The 17512-nt window shown below is 37.4% G+C and overlaps 1 protein-coding gene across 1 annotated transcript in view; it reads left to right on the top strand.

The window, feature by feature from the left end:
- LOC104077104 (tolloid-like protein 1) overlaps positions 1–16941 on the top strand; it is a gene marked incomplete at its 3' end in the record, with an annotated part of 81436 nt that extends 64495 nt beyond the window's left edge. The window contains exons 9-12 of the mRNA XM_009578220.1: positions 6683–6798; positions 14107–14209; positions 15633–15749; positions 16796–16941. Of these exons, the coding sequence (XP_009576515.1) occupies positions 6683–6798; positions 14107–14209; positions 15633–15749; positions 16796–16941 (482 nt within the window). The remainder of the gene's footprint in view (positions 1–6682; positions 6799–14106; positions 14210–15632; positions 15750–16795) is intronic.
- Positions 16942–17512: the final 571 nt, after the last annotated feature.

The following is a 17512-nucleotide window of genomic DNA, read 5'->3' as shown; positions in this document are numbered from 1 at the left end:
CTTCTGCCTAATTCTAGCATCCTATAATTTCAATGCACATTAGTGGTTTATCTCAAAATAGCATTGGGGTAGAGTTGCTGTCTGTCTCAGAGGCACGAGTAGCAAGTCTGGAGTAACCCAGAGTCAACTCTGGTTGCTCTCTTGTGCTAGTTCTTCTCTAAGTGCTGGCAGAGTGGTGGAAATCTCAAAGCAACAGGTTTTACTTTCCTTGCTCTAGCTACAGCTGAGACCAATTTTAACCTTTGGTGTAAACTGAAGCAGTTCAGAGGTGCCATCTCTCAGTCAGAATTTGCCAGCAAGGTCCTTGTGGCAGACTAGACATACCAGCTCTGTGCCACTTAAGTTTTACAGCCCTCCTGCTCCTCATGGGAATTAATGCAGCTTCAGTAACTGTTTTAAGTCAGATATGTGGCTACTTTTTACTACTTGGTCAATACAGAAGGACTAAAAAGAGGGATCAGGACTGAAGTGATGGAGCTGCTTCAGATTTGTATCAGCAGCAGTGGGATCTACTGAAGATCTGGGGCATCTGATGTGCATTTGATGTACATCGTACAGCTGAACTATGCTTTTCCTTTCTGCTGTAAGTACACTGAATCATAATCTCCTATATATCCTGAGAAACATGCACAGTGTTTCTGGGCCTACCAGAGGAGAAACCACTTTAACATACTTTCTTTAACAACTGCTCCTTTTGGAATAATTTTTGCTCTTTCCTTTTGGTATAGAAAGTACTTGAATAATGTCATTCTTCTTGGCAGCGTTATTTCTAATAGAAGTATACAGAGAGCAACAATTTCATAAACACAGAGAATACGTATCTATTTTAATAAAAGACAAATTTTGGAGACAGAAATAGTCTATAGAATCAAATAATCTGTGAAAGTAGCTAGTATCTTATGATCACATCGATTTAAGAAAGAAAAAAAACCACCTCAGCCTAGGCTGTTTAGTGTATGTATAATAATCTAACATGCACTTTCAGTCAACTGAAAAAGACGCAATGTGCTTTTTGAGCTAATGTTCAAATAGATGTTCAGAGAAAATGTCCTTTTCATATAAATCATGAAAATGTGTAATGATAAGTTATCATTTCTTTCAATGTCTGAAAGTCTTGCTGAAATTTAGTTTCACAGTATTGTAAAACCATGGCTGTTCAGCAGTAGTGTGTAAGTTATTTTTTGCAGCACCGGTGAACACACTTCAGAGGGATAATAAAAATGAACTGTGGTTGCAGGATCATGCTCCTTTTCTGGCGCTTCGCTTCAGCAAACTTTGGGATAAAAGACGTTGGTTTTTTAGCCTTGCTTAGATGAGCCAGTCCATAAAAAAAAGTGAGTTTTGAGAGCGAGAAAAAGGCAGAAGGTTTTGCTACAAATTTTAAATAGCATGTTATTTAACATGCTATTTTTTTCAGTTAATATTTTTAACAGAAGCTGCATAACTGAATAACACAGCACAAACTTAAACATCCAATAAAGCAAGCAACTCTCTGAAAGTTGCATGGTACTTGTGATCTAATAAATTTTCCAGCAAATAGTGAGACTGAAAATTCAGACATTAAGCTTTTGGTGTTATGAAAAAAATCATGTGATCATTGTAGTACACAGCAATAAAATCCCTGACACTGTGTTGTTTTTGGAGGTGTGCTGTATTTCCTATTTCAGATAAAAGATGTTAATCATGATGTCTGCTTATGATAAAATAGCTGTGAATGTTTCAAACATGAATAACATCTGCATTATTTTGTGTGTTCATTTGTGTTGCCTTAAATGGGATACAATGAAAATACAGAAAACAGTAACTTAAATAAATCAGTATTTTCCAGAGATGCACGCTTCTTTGATAACGGATTTTCTGGTATTGTGCATGTTTCGTTTGGTGTTCTAGTTATTCCTGCAAGCAGTTTCTGGTCCAAGAAGCCTGCTGCGTTTTCTGGGGCCCGTGAACATGAAGTTGAGCTCAGGGCTGCTGGAGAATACAGCTGATCCTCACAGCAGTGAGGCAGCTGAGCTTCCCGGGTTGTTTTAGCTAGTTGGGATATTCAGGGTCATTATTCAGGAAAGGACTTAGTGACCGAGAAACAGTTTTGAGCCTGGTGAAGCCAAGGCATGAGATTTGATAACCTGTCTTTCATCAGCTGAGTAAGTGCCAGGACTCAGGGCTCCCAGTAACAACCGCAGCAACAGCAATTTTGACTTGTTTTTAACTTTTTGTTAGGACTTTTGTCAAAGGAAAACATAGTTGCTGGTAGGGATCTGTAACATTTTAATACTGAGTGACATTGTTACATGATAGAATAGTAAGGAGAAAGCGAGCAAGTAAATTGAGAGTCCTTCCACTGCAATCTTATTTTGAACTTTGTTTGAGTGTCTTGCCATTTGAGAAACAGATCTTGAACTTCAAGGTTGGGTGTATTACAAGGATTTACAGACTGTCTAACAGAGTAATAAAATATGTTTTCTTCTGGTGTAGCTACTAAAATTTCAACAGGTCTACCTTGATAGTTCTATATAGAAACTGTAGTTGATTTAAAATGTATATGTAGTTTTACAGGAGCAAGAGAATAAGAAAGGAAAATGATGGAGAAGGATACTGTTAGGCAGAAAGAGAGGACAAGAAATAAGTGGGTAGGGTGGGACTGAATAACGGATGGGAAAGGAGGCTCAGACTGGTAGGAGAAGGCTGTTCAGAGGAAAAGAAGGTGGATGGAAGAAGTTCAGCAAATTTCCAAATTGCCAGGTTCTGTGACAGTATGTGTTGAAGGCGGCGGATGAAGGATAGCTAGCCTGGCTCTTTTTTGTGCTGTTCTCACTGTTCTTCACGTTTAACTTGCTCCCATCTCTATTAGATTAGAAAAGAGTGTTCACCTTCAGAAGTCAGCCTTTATTCACTACATAAGGAGGATTAAGGTTTTTAGATTAAGACTGTTTCCCTATAACTATAAAGAGGAATCAAGTCAACAGTAAAACACTGAGTTGTAGTAAACTGATTTAAGTTTTTGGTTTAACAAGCACAATAGCAGCACCAGATATTTTTAGGGCTCTGTGACAGCTATACATGCCATATATGTATAGGTGAGCCTATACATATACTAGACTTGGGTCTAAGTAAAAAGTATTAAAGATCTTAATTCTCTTTGGAAAAGCGTAAGCTTAAATTAGCCATATATGACAGTATGTATTTGCTAGTGCTATGGACAAAGGAAGGAGACTTGGTTCCCTAAGTGTCTTGGAGGATCTGGGCTTTGTCACTTGCAGATTTCACTATAATCCTTAATGGAACTTGACCATGTGCCTAGGACAGCCCCGAGAAGTGTTATACACAGGCTGTGTAACTAAACGCTGCTGCAGAGTTCACTGGTAGCAATTGCTTTGTGTAAGCATATAATCTACCTGCTGCCTGGACCCATTGCTAATCTTCTTTACAAGGAGAAACAAAAATAGTTTCCCTTTCCTTACTACAGAAAAGCTTATCAGAAATTTAACCTTCTCAAGCTGTAAAGCAGACAGGAGATTGGTTTAGTTTTTTTTTTTGTTGGAGAGTGTGTGTGTAGAGCTAAAGTGGCATTTCTGCAAGTGGTCTAGCCTAGTAAAATTTATATAAGGCATGACATTTGAGAGAGGGGAAAAAAGCATCAGAGAAAACATTGGCAGAGTTAATGATTAACAATGGAATAAAAATGTACAAATGCTTTATAAAGCAGAGGTGTATAAGATTGAAGTTGTAATTAATTTTTTCTGACATGAAAAATACTAAGATTAGTTCTTAAAAAATTTAAATAAGTGGCCCTTACCACTCATTTTACTTCTACATTTCTTTCCCAAAGTGGATTCCGTTACTAATGGACTGTCACACGGTAAAATGTTTATAATATACCATTTTATAAGCCTAATCACGAATACTGTAGTTGCCTCAGTTCAATTACAGAGAAAACCCTTACATTCTCTAGTGATAGAATTTTAACTGTTTCAGTTACCGTTGACCGATTGCAGAGAAATATGCTTTTAAACAAGAAATGCCCAAATATCACCCTACCTACAGTGGCTCTGGAAGCCAGCCTGGAACTCAGATCCCATAGATAATTAATTCAACTGTTGATTGGTATAACTGTTCTTGTTACAGTTCCCTTGAGTAACCAGGAATTTTAAATTAAATGGTAAATATGGTGAAAAACATAAAGCCCAAACATATTTTATAAATTCTAATTGTGTTAATTCTTAGTAGAAGTTATCCAATTACAATTTTTTTTAATGTTTTCCTTAAATTCAGAAATATTTATGAAAATTTTGATTTGACAGAGAGCTCCCAGACATATAATGTGGATATAAGTTAAATTGTTGGATTAATAGCTTTATTCTATAATTCCTAGAAAAAGAAAATGTTCCATGGCAGCTTTTCCAACTTAAAATTAATAGTTTTAAGGCTATATACAACTTCTGTGTATGGAGCATGGAGTGTTATTAATATTCTGGAGAAAATAATCCTGCACTCTGCATAAGAGCGAAAAATTCTGTAATGTTTTCAAAACCGTAAAGCTATTATGCTTAATTCATTGATGTGTTAGTTTACTTTTATAACGGGGTAATTTAGGGATTTTAATAGAATAAGGGGTAGATATGCCAGGGTCTTCCTCCTCTCCTCTTACTAATTGCAAGGCTGCATTTGAATTGACATCTTGTATGTCCCACATACTTCATAGCATTTTGTTGGCTTACATGCTTCACATTATGTGGTTATGTGCATTGCATGACTTCATAATCAATATTTGTGAGTTGAAGTTACAGTTAATTGAAAAAATGCAATGTGAGCAGAAAGGATTGGACAAATGGCATTCTCCATCACGTGTATGTCATCTGCTCAAGACTCGCCTAGTAACTGTAGTGTTGGTGAAATCGTTATAGCTAGAGCACACAGAAGATGTTCTAAAGCTTGAAATATAGTTGTATGCCTTGTGAGAGTACACTCATGCAATGTAGTCTCAATGAAGCCCTGCGTGGGGGGAAGAACAAGAGAGGGCTCTAAAAGCGGTGAGCAGAATACTTAGATCCTCACAGATCTCCCGAGTCGTGCGTGCAGCTGCTATGCGGGGCATCTCCTCGCTGGACTCTGCTTTCCTCTACTCCCGTACAAGACTACAATTTTACTCTTGGCCTTCTCTTAGGTGCTTTATGTATACGCTGTAAGCTACGATACAGTTCATTAGCGCTGGGGGAACCCAGTACAGTACCCTGCAATTTATTTAAGTTTGCATTCATCGCTGTGTTAAAAATAAATTGCGGTTAATTATGGATGTAGCATTTTCACTGAAAAGGCTTTGTACAGAAATAATTATTTAGCACTGAATACCTTTTGTGTATGTGTCATTTGCTGTGGCTGCCTGCAATTTTTTGAAGATAAAACCACATTTTTTAAATGAGGGGAGGAAAAGAAATTTTTTTTCCCTGCTTCATTCCTAAAGAACACGGTGACGGTGACTTTAGCCATTAAATTTTTTAGGGGCTGCACCAATCTTTCTCTTCTCTCCTCATCACAAGAACCATTTCAGTGTCAGAGAGCATATTTAATGCCTTGAATGGAGCTTATGCCTGATATTACAGTGTAGTTGTCAGATTACATCTTAGACGCATTTTAACAAGACAGCCTTTACAGCTGTGTTGTCTGTCTTTGTCATAAACAATCTCTTCCTTTGTCCCCTTTTATTTAAAGATTTTCCAGATCATTTATAATTCATTGAGATTTTGATGATACAGTAGTTCACCTGCTGGCAGTGGTAGCACTGTAATTTGAAAGCACTGCAGATCTGATTACACTGTCAGTCATGGGATAATATTCTCAAATTCACATCTCTCGTATCACACCTGCAAAATCAGTGGGTGAAACAACTTGATTAAGGTCAAAAAAGATGACTGACTGAGGTGTGACACCCTACCAGAATCAGTTTTAGTGCTGGAGAATGGCAAGATCTTCCAATGCTATATTTTAGTGTGAAGAGGAATTATTAACCAGTCCGCCAGCAGCTAGTAGCATGATTGACAGGTGAGATATGGGTGCTAAAAGCTTCAATAATAAAGAATATAAAAGCCTTTGGTATTTCAGGACTTTACATTTGCTTTGCTTTATTACTCATATCTCTACAAATCACTGTTGCAAGAGATTTTGTTGAATATAGGATTTAGTTTTCTATAACAATATAAATGAGTGAGTTTAGGTCAGATCAGTCTCTCATGTGGGCAAAGTACTAAATTAAATGAAACCACTGACGAAATTCCAGTGTGGTGCCAATCATGCTGTGCCAGCTTCTGTTTTACTTTTGGTTTAGTTCTTAAAGGATGTGTCTAAGGGTGTGGCTAACTTTTTTTTTTCACTGAAGTAAAATTATATGCATAATTTTGCAGTTGATTGACAGCAATGACATTTTTAAGACTGCTGTAATTTTGATTATGTCAGCAGACAGCACACAAGTGAAAGAGTACGTGGAAGAAAAACATCCTGTGTAAAATGGAATGAATGTCAGACTGGCTTAAAATCATTGTTTTGAATAAATTGTAAAATAACTAGTCTGTTTTCCATTCTGCATCTGCAGTGAGTTAAATGTATTCTGAGTAGATACTGGAAAGATGCATTTTTCTCTGTTAGGCGCATTCAATTTTATATTTTTACTGTACTTTTTTTCTTTCAGCCTGTGGAGAAACACTACAGGAATCTACAGGCAACTTTTCTTCTCCAGGATTTCCAAATGGTTATCCTTCCTACACACACTGCATATGGAGAATCTCTGTGACTCCAGGGGAGAAGGTATTTCAGCATTCCCTCAGCTAAACACAGATAGCATTTTAAAAATAAAATGTTGCGGTTTTTAGCTTTTCATTTAAGTTTAAGCTTGCATAATTATTGAAAACAATGGTATACCATAAAAAATGGGACCATGAACTATGTGCTATTGACTTGACTTTGGTCTGTGGCATTATCTATTTCGTGGCTGTCCATGTGAAATGAAAGCATGATTTCAATCTGCTACATGTTTGCATCATGAAATCGCTTCAAAACTGGCTCCTAATTCAGTTGGTGGTTCGGTGTAAAGGTGGAAGAGGTAGTTCAGGGTCCTGAATGGTCTCATCTCCAGCACGGGCTCGGGCGAGCTGACTGAGCTGCGTGGGACTGGTAGCTGGGCTCTGCCTAAGGAAGCTCTTAGTATGTTGAATGAGATGTTTCTAAAGTGAAACAGTAATAATGTGGGGTAAATAAAGTGTCATTGTAGGTGTTCCTTGGTATCAGTTCTAGTGCATATAGTTTTACTTTCTGGGCATCAATTTTAGGGGAAAAAGTGGGGGAAAAAAAATTGGCGTGGTGAGAGAAGTTTGGGGAGAGAAGTGTGCCATCCTAGTGAAAGCAAAACCTGTTCTTCTTGTGTACCTTTCAAAACATGCTAGCTGAATCTTGTTTTAAATTATTGGCTCAAATATTAGCCTGCCTCAAAACAAATAAGGATAGAGGGAGCGATGGGAAGTTTCACCTGAGACAAAATATGCAGGGGAAAAAAAAAAAGAGATGTAAGTTTCTTTACAAGAAGCAGTGGCTGACATTAAGTAGTCAAATACAGCCTAAAGACTGAAATATAGAACCTAGCGCCAGCCTCAGTAGTGGAGAGTCTAAAGAGGAAAAGCCAGCATTTGCCCCCAGATATTTCAGTCAGTTTTGTCAGCGGTCTCCTGCTCCGTATCAGACATAGTTTTCTCCTGATTGGATTACTTTATTCCATGTTTCTTTCAGGTCAGGGTCCTAGTAGACACCAAGAATGTATGTTCTTGATGTGCTAATAGATCCCGAGGAGCTGTAAGAGAATTTGCCACTGTGGGGGATGAAAGCAGAGACATTTGGAAAGCGTTTACCCTCCTCTGGGCAAGAGCCAGAGACAGGAGGAAAAATAAACATGCTCTGTGCTGGGAGGGCGTGGGTGGCTCTGCAGGTTGGCAGGGGAAAAACAAATGAAAACAGATGAATAAGAGGAGGTTTGCGCAAAAGATGCAAATTAATCTAGATAGGTAATTTTATGTCCCCACTATTTGTGTTGCTTCTTAGACACTGCTGTGATAACAACAAAAGTGGCTTAGGTTTCTTTTCTATTCCTCAGTTAAATTAATTAAAAAATTGTAGTATTCATCTGCAATTATTATTGGCTTTTGAAAACAATATTAATATATGAGTTAGAAAATGGTCATGCTTAAGCATTCATGGCATACTCCAACTTTGTGTAAGTCTATCTGTGGACGTTAGTGTAATTGTAATATATTGGTAATTCCATTATGTCTTGAGATTGTAACCACCACTGGAGCTGTATTACACTGTACAAAAGCTGTACAGGGAAAGCCCCTGTCTTGAAGTCAGCAATGTAAGAAGACCGGCTCCCTTCCCATCTTACCCCCCACCCAAATGGGGAAAAAGACTAAACAGAATTTTCTAATTGAAATTTGATGTGACAGACGTGTCACTGTAGGGCACTGTTCTGACCTCCAGCTCTCATAGTCTCCATATAGTTCAGCAAGAATGAAGTAAATTATATTTGTGCTAATGTCAAAAAGTTTGTTTTGTCAGTGCTATTCCCATAGCATATTGTCTGTCTTGAGATAAAGGACCCTATCTGCAGCAAGTACTTGATGTGAATAGCAGATAGCAGAAATGAGGTCTAAATCTTAACTAATGCATATATCACGGTACCTTGGACACACATTGTGCTTGATCCCAAATTTTCTCAGTAAATGACGATAACATATTCACTTTACAAAGGGAGAATAAATTATATTTAAATTTTTGTTCCTTGGATTGTTGCTTTGACCCTGATAGATTTCAGGAATGTTGTGTGGAGGTTAGAGTACATGTAAGTACATCGCATCATGTTCTGAAATGTCAGTCAGCACTTTAGTCACCTAAAAATAAACTGAAAAAGCATCAGTCCAGATTGTCTAGCTCTTGTGTCTTATTTATTGAGATTTAACATTGTGCTGTTTGAGCATAGTTTAGAGGACTTCTATCCTATCCATGCTGCTTTCTGCAAGTACAAACACTTCAATCTTTGATGGCAGGAAATTCAGTGAAGGACAGGACTGTGGTGGTAAGCACTAGCTGCAGCATTCCTTTTATTGATAGGCATCATGAATTACCAGCCCAACCTAAAATGTGTGCATCCCTATTACTAAAACAAGGCAGTTCATTCACCTTTTACTTTCTCTCAAGATTTAGGACTATATGGTAAGCAGCTGTACTCAGTATATCTATACACAGAAAAATCTCTGAGGGAGAATGGTGTTAGTAATACTGTATGCTCTCTGCCAGGGCGAATCCCGCCTTCTGGTGTGTAGAAATTTTGTTGGCATAGGGAGTTGCAACTGTGCCAGTGGGTTTTTTTAATCCACCTTTTTGAATAGGTTACAGTACTTTCCAATTTCCCTTAATGTTTTACATGAATGATAAAAGAGGAGAGATAAATCCTTGGTTGATATGGGAAAAAATGCCACCTGCAGAAAACTTAGTACTGCCTGGTGTTTGCTATGTATTTTGTGCTTTCTCATCCCAGGCAGTAGGAGGTGTGATATATTCTCTCTGAAGCTGCAGTAGTGTAATTGAATCTGCTGTGTAATCAATAATTCCTTAATTGTGCTGACAAATACCCATTGATTGTTTTTCCTGTGAAGACTTTCAGCCATCCTGTCCCCTTGAACAAGCTCTGCCTTGTCTGTAGCTCTATTTAATACTTTGCAGAACTGCAAATCAGAATCTTAAATATATTTATATTTGTTTGGTTTCCGACCAGAAATCATGCTGTGACAGATTGGGAGTTCTGCCTATGTACAGCTAATGATTCTGGTCAATGTTAAGGAATTGCTGTATCATCAAATACCTTGGCATGTCAGAGTGAGAAAAAGCTGTGAAGGTTATTTCATGTAGTTTCAAAGGTGGGACCACTGAGGAGGCTCATTAAATTTTAATGGTTTCCATTTAGATAGCAGCACTTTGAGACAATGACATGATCACACCTAAGTAAAACCGTCCTTTTCCCAACTCTATCCTGGCAACTAAGGTTTGTAAAAAGGCAAATTTCCAAACAGAAAACAGAGATGTCTGATGTTTCAGCTGTGTCATGGAAAATGGAAAACTTGTGGCTAGACTGGTGAGAGACCTCCAGGCTCTACACAACTGAGCCAATGGAGAAGGTATAGCATGTGGCTGCCATAACTTGCTTCCCACAGGGCCGGCTGGGTTAGCCTAAGCAGCTGTGGAAGGTAGCCTGACCTTAACCCAGCTGCATCTCATCTGGGCAGAGAAAAAGGCTCCCCCTTGTGAACCCTTCTGTCTGCACAGCTGGGGTGAGGTGGGCATGGGTGGAAAAAGATAAGGAGACTGCTGAGGGCAGAAGGGTTTTCAAGTAGTATGGCTAGATACAGAGATACCTACCTATGGTCTGAGAAACTCAGGCAAAAAAGAAGGTAAGGGTTTAAAAGAAATCAGAACTGCAAAGTGGATGAGCTGAAGAGAAGAACAAAAATTTTGTAGTTGGTGAGGCCTCTATTTGAAGGACAAGTTGAAGAAGAAACAGTCTGCAAAGGACAGAGAATTGCTGTGTGAATATACATTGCTGAGAGAATATACAGGATCTCTCTGCCATCCTCAGAGATAGATTCATATAGCACTTGGAAATGTAAGTTTCCTGAAGCAGAGGAAAGTATATGAATGATTGTACTTTTAGCCAGATCTGCATATTTCTCACGGAGAATAACATGGTAAGTAGGTAGTTTTGTAATTCTGATAATATTTATGCATTTATTTCTTCGGTACATGTCCCTGAAGGAGTGCCTGAATAGTAAAGGCAAAATGCCCTGTGGGTTAGACATCTGGGAAAGGGTGCACGTAAGCTAGAAGTCTGAGAGGTGTAGCAGTCTGGAAAAGGGTGCACGAAAGCTACAAGAAGTTTGAGAGGTGTAGCAGTAGGCAAAAGCAAAGACGTGAGTTGTAAGGTTCCCTTTCCGGGAAGGAATGGCATGGGAAGTCTGCGTCTAGGAAATAATACAGGGAAGTTGAAACAGGAGGTGTGGTGCTGCAGTTAGACTAAAAGAAGCATGAGAGCATATGGATGGACACGGCCACAGTAACCTAGTGAATGTCAGCTGAGAGGATCAACAAATGCTTTGATGCACGCCATTTATAGGTAAACAGTGCAATAGTCTGGAAACTGAGTAGTATCTGTCAATTTTCTCAGTAACATTGGAAAGAAAACATTCTTCCTATTTTGCAAAATTAAAAAAAAAAAAAATTCTCCACCAAGGCCCTGGTGAAAAACTGGCAAGGGAAAAATGAGAGCTATCTGAAGAGACATGTAGCGCAATAGTTGGATTGAGGACAGAGGTTGTCTTCAAGATTGTAGTGCTTGCTGTGCCGAGAGTGCATCCAAAGCGTGTGCTGTGCTTACCTGAATCATTCCACTTGTCCCACTGCTGTTGAAATTTGTTCTACTTAACCTGACTAGCCACATCTGAAATGGGAAAGGAGTTGTAAAGTCTAGCTCACAGAACTTGCAGAGATATAGGAAATCTAGAATCAAACCTTGGATGTCTCAAAGTTGGAAGTTCAAATCTTTGGAGTTCAACAGTGAACTGTCTGGAAGATTTGCTTACTGGCTTTCACAAAACAAAAAACCCTCCCAAGAGACACAAGCAACACTCCGTCCTCTCCACCCCCACTCAATTCCCTACCTGCTCTAGCTTTAAAAGCACTGATTTGGTGTATTTTATGTATAAGAGCTCTTTATTGTTCCAATTCACCAAATGATTAAATGGGTGAGCATTTCATTATCTTTTTAAATTCCATGCTTAGGAACACATCCCCTAGCTACATAATACAAGATATTAATTGAAACTGTTTTTTTCATTAGGGCTTAATTTGCTTTGTTTTTCAAGGTTCAGGGAAAAGGTATCAGTATTGAAAAATAGTTCAAGATATTAGAATATCTATTACTGCAAACCTTTCAGTATAAGAAACATGTTTTCCTTAAATTCATTTCTACTGTAATTTCTATTGCAACAAAGGGAAGGGATTGCACAGCAATTGTATCTGATTTCAGATTAGTCCATTTTCATCTCTGAGCTCAGGAAGGAAGCCTACAATATAATTTGGTGACTATTCAGTGCTGTCCTGATGGTCCTTGGCACGCTTCATTGTCCATACTTTCATCCCACAAGCCTGTGGCTGCCAGCATAATGTGCCTCACTGTACAGGACTTCTGGCTGTTGAGTTTTATGTGTAGCCTTACAGAGGTTTTCTGTTTCCCATGGCATCATGGTAGTAAAGGTGAAAGCTGAATAGAATCACCTGTGAGTTTGGTCTTCCACCCAAACAGTCAGTAGTGTCAGCACTAGGGGATAGGGGAAGATACAGCTTTTAAGATTAAGTCAGAAAGTTTCCCATTCTCCATTGAAAGCAAAAGAGGTTTTTGAGAATGTAATTGCTCGTATGGATGTACTTACTTATTTTTTGTGGAAAGTAAGTGAAAGCAAAACCCCTGCTAACACATAGTGTTTTGCTATGAAAGATTGTCTCCATTTTACATTGTTTGGAGATGAGTTTTACCATGACTGACTACCACCTACACATCCAAACCACTCAGCTTTCTGTTATCTTTAAATTAGCTTCCTCCAATAGATAATAGTTTTTATCTTCTTAAAATTAAACTGTCTGAAAAAGTTCTGCCGTTCTGGTTTAATATTGTACTATGTTGTGGTTGGAGAGACACATGTTGCCTTCAGAGGAGATGGAAGTAAACCATCCTGTCTGACTATCTGGGCCCATTGTTCCAGTTACGGTGTTATGTTTCCTCCTTGCAGCTGGACTAAGGGTAAATTCCTCTCCTTTCAACTGACACTCACAGCTGCTTCATAGGCTGCCATGGAGGTATATTTTTGCAGTGTGAGGTATTTGCTACTGTGCAGCAACTCATATTTGCTTTATAATAGCAGGTTTCAATTGTGAGTTTCTAGGATCAAAGCTGAAAATAAAACCACTTTTATGCTCATATGTAAATAAAGAAGATTTTTAGTTAGGTTGAAATATTTATTAATCTACACTGAGGAACTGGTTTGGAAGAAGATGAATTCTTTTTCCAAATACACCTGAATCTGATGAAAGGGTATGAATTGGAAATTATTTTATCATACAAAATATGACTGATTTTTAATCTTCTTGTTTGGTCTTATCCCTGAAATTGCAGGACATGATGGTAAGACTGTCCCAGTCAGTCAGGGTCCAAACTGTATCTATTGTGTTATCCTGTGATCCAGGATGAATCCTATTCCTGTGTTAAAAGTGTAAGTTTATGGCAGTTTAGGATTAGTATTTCTAAACCAAAGTGGGATAATGTAATGGTATAGGGTAGTTTGATATTAAGTATTGAAAATATGCCTTTTTACAGATGTGCTCAGTAAAATTGGGAGTCCAAGTTCAAAAGTTCCAGAAACGCACAGAACTCAGATTTCTGTATAAAAAGCTTTATTATAGTTTGATTAAGAGTCATTAAGGGACTGTGTACCATTTGTTTTAGTGATACTGCTCTCAGCATTACTGTCCACCATTGTCAATATTTAACTTGTCTGAAAGTAAATTATCTTGTCAAAACAGTAGTAGAAGGAAACACAAACCAAGATGAAACAACAAGTATTTTTTTACAGTTGTCAGTGCTGATTATAGTCAGAATAGAATGGAAGAGGAATTGGCAGGAGAATTATCAAATAACATACTTAAAATTATATTAGCACTTTATTTTGCCTTATTAGCATTCTCAAATTTTTATTTCTCAGTGAAAAGCTCCCTGTAAGCAATTAAATGTGAGTAGTCTGTCTTGAATCCGCTCAAATATGTAAGATCAAATAAAAAACTTTTAATGTTCCCAAACAACTTTTTCTTACTATAAGGAATAATTGAGGAGAGGTTAATTAAGTGTCTAAGTAGTTAAATCCTGTTACAGATGACCACTTTGGCTTCAGTTCTGCAGAAAGTTGTGTGATCATTTTCTAGTATTAACCACACATGATTTAATTAGGTGTTCTCCTCTGATTGCAGATTGTTTTAAACTTCACCACCATGGACCTTTACAAGAGCAGTCTCTGTTGGTACGACTATATTGAAGTAAGAGATGGCTACTGGAGAAAATCACCTCTGCTTGGTATGCAACTGTTGAATGCTGCACTGTCCATAGTTACCATACTCATTGAGTTCAATGGACTTGCTTGCTGTTGAACCCACAACAAACCTCTTGGTTTTCAGGTGTCTAGAATATATCTAAACTAGGGGATGGGCAAAAACTCTAAATGGCCTCAAATAAGTCGTTTATTTGACTTCAAGCCTCAAGCCTTCCTTTCATTGCAGCTAGCTGTTACTCAGCTGCATGTGTGGAAAGATGAAAACTACAAAACGTGCAACTTTTTGCTTTGCTTACAGGTATTGAAATATGAAGTTGCCATAGTTTTGTTCACAGAAATGGGGAAATAGTATACAGACAAATCTGTAGAGCATGTGGTGGGAAATCCATAGAGCACGTGATGAGCACGTGCACTGTGGTTGAGAGCACCCATTGTAGAGTTGTACTAATGATCTCTGTTCCTGTACTTTTAATATTATGAATAGAAGATTACTTCTATTTTTCTTTGCATGTCCTTCCCTGCTCTCGCAGAGAAAAGACATGCAAAGCAATAATGAATTAAATCTTAGAGTTGCAACTAATATGCAGGAAGCTGCAGCCATCCTTTTCTTAATTCAGAGGGTTGGTGGGGAGATTTCACACCCCATAATGCCACTGCCCAATCCAGAGGCTTCATTTGATATTCCGTGATCTTCTCTGATTGAAACTGGGGATTTCAGACCATAGGAAACATGAAAGTCTCCAACTTCTTGGGTCAGTTTTGTGGTTGTTTTTAGAATGAAGACTAAAACTATTTGTTAGCGTCCTAAGAGCCACAATTTAAAAACAGCAAAAAAGAAAGAAAAGGAAGCAGATACAGAGGACAGGTTTTTAACAGTAGTGCCTGTTTTCTTGGCGTTAAAAAGAAAAGAAAAAAGGAACAAGACCAGGCAGTAATTACCCTTTTCTCCTGTTCCCTTCTCTATCACCTAAACAAACAGAAATTTCACCTACCTAGGCTAAATTTAAGAGGATAATATAGTCTAGGGTCATTTGGATGTTAGTTTTTAAATCTCTTCTGTCCTTAGACACAATGAGCGGTATTACTGTGACTGAGATTATGTTCCTCTCTTAAGATTAGTACTCACTTTTCCCTTCCAAAATGCCCACGTTTATATGTATAGAAACAATCTATTACAATATTTTTTCTACTTAATTCCACTAAAGTTTTATACTTAGACTTATGAGCCTGACTGCAATGAAAAGAAGTACTGAAAGCTTTATAATAAAATCTTTGTGTATTAGGTCCTGATCTGCAGAAACACATGTGCTTAACCATAAGCATGTGAATAGTTCCACTGAGTTGGTTATGCTACTCCTGTTTATAATGTTAAACACTTGTATAAATGTTTGCAGCATTTGGCTTCAGAGGCAGCAGAAAATGCAGTTACTGGTTGCATGTTTTTAGGCAGGTTTTGTGGTGACAAACTGCCAGAAGTCCTTGCATCCTCCGACAGCAGGATGTGGATCGAGTTCCGTAGCAGCAGCAACTGGGTTGGGAAAGGTTTTGCAGCAGTTTATGAAGGTAAGCCTCTTACAGCATTAAAAATGACTTGATTATGGAAGAAAAATATTAACCGGATACCTTTGGATATTTAAAAAAAAAAAAAAGTCAGAAATAACCTAAAATGAAAGCAGTATGTTATTACTAAAAGAGACAGTAGGTGTTAACTTACTAGACAGAACATTTTGAAACTCTTCCTGTGATCAAATTTCAGATGACCTCTTTTCCAGGGACATCACTGATAATATTTATAAGCATTTTTTACCAGTTGTTTAATTAAATAAATGTGCATGTTCTTGTGCTTAGTGTGTGGAAAGATTTCTTTGAGTAGTTTCTGTTTATTCTTTAGAAAAATATGATTTAAGTTTTCCATATGGTCTGGGATTACTTAATAGAGACACTCCCCCACACTGAGTATATTAGCAAGTCAACATTCACCTGTTTAAAACAGAGCCTGTTTTCTTAAATATTGAATCTAAGGTAGTAAACTCTATGATTTAGTTGATATTCACAGATCTTTACATGATTATCAGTATGGACCCTGACAAGCACATTTACTTTTCATGAAAATATTTTTTATTTATATTAGTTGTTTCTTCAAATTCAGTGTAAGCTTGAAGTGATAAACTGTGGGTTAAAATGCATGGTTCATTATAAAATATGAGATTTCAGTCTCGTTTGTCTCTTTCTAAAGGTTAATAAATATTAATGAAGGATGTTTATTAAATATGTTTCAAGGGCGAACAAGAAGTAAAATTTAATTATTTTGACCTTTTAAATATATTCTGTAAAATGTATAGATTGAGATTATCTGTGACTCCAAAGTCTTCCTGGACACTGTAGACATGTTTAGAGCTATTAGAAATGCTGAATTATATTCGCTAACTGAAATACGTATAGTGGTTTAAATGGATTGTGTTTTCAATAATTTGTCCTTGGTAGTCTTTTTAAGTCTTCTCCAGAGTAATCTTATCATTATTTTTAAAGAGGGGAGCATAAAATATCAGTTTTGGGGTGGGGAATAGAAAATGTCATTACTGACAATAAGAATTTTATGCTTTTGTCAGCTATCTGTGGAGGTGAAATCCACAAAAATGAAGGCCAGATCCAATCTCCCAATTATCCTGATGACTACAGACCAATGAAAGAATGTGTGTGGAAAATAACAGTGTCAGAAAACTACAATGTAGGATTAACCTTTCAAGCATTTGAGGTAAAGGCTTTTGACTGATCTCAGAAAAGCATCTGGTAGATAAGTGACAGTGACATTTAAGGGAATCCTCATTAAACCTGTGAATGAATTTAAGAATTCTCTATGAAAAATAAGCTCCAGAATCCAATTCTATTCTCCATGAAACCTTCCTTGCTGCAGAAATTTTCAAGAAGATTAAAGGTTTTTCATGTTTTCTATGCTATTTGAATGAGAATGTTTAAAGTGTTGACAAGGGTCGCAGTTTAGCAAATACATAATCCAGTTCTGTTAAATAATTGCGATTTTTTTTCTTTGCTAAATCTTACTGTTAAAAAAGAATGTCTATCTGGAAAGAAACCAGTGTGGTTTTTGGCTTCTGTTTTGAGAAGAAAGAAAAAAAAAAAAAGTTTTCAGTTTACAAACCTATATTTAGAGAGGGAAGAAAAAAGCCATGGTGAGTCATACTTGCATCTCTTTAGTGTACATATGTCTGTGTATAACATTGCTAAACAGTGGTAAACTATTGTATAACAAAGAAAAATTATATTTCATACGTCTTTTTTATGCATAGATGATATACTGGCTTGAAGTT

This window comes from Fulmarus glacialis, unplaced genomic scaffold (genome assembly GCF_000690835.1).
Source record: "Fulmarus glacialis isolate BGI_N327 unplaced genomic scaffold, ASM69083v1 scaffold7535, whole genome shotgun sequence".
Taxonomy (NCBI): Eukaryota; Metazoa; Chordata; class Aves; order Procellariiformes; family Procellariidae; genus Fulmarus; species Fulmarus glacialis.
This window is presented reverse-complemented; position numbering and strand designations above follow the sequence as displayed.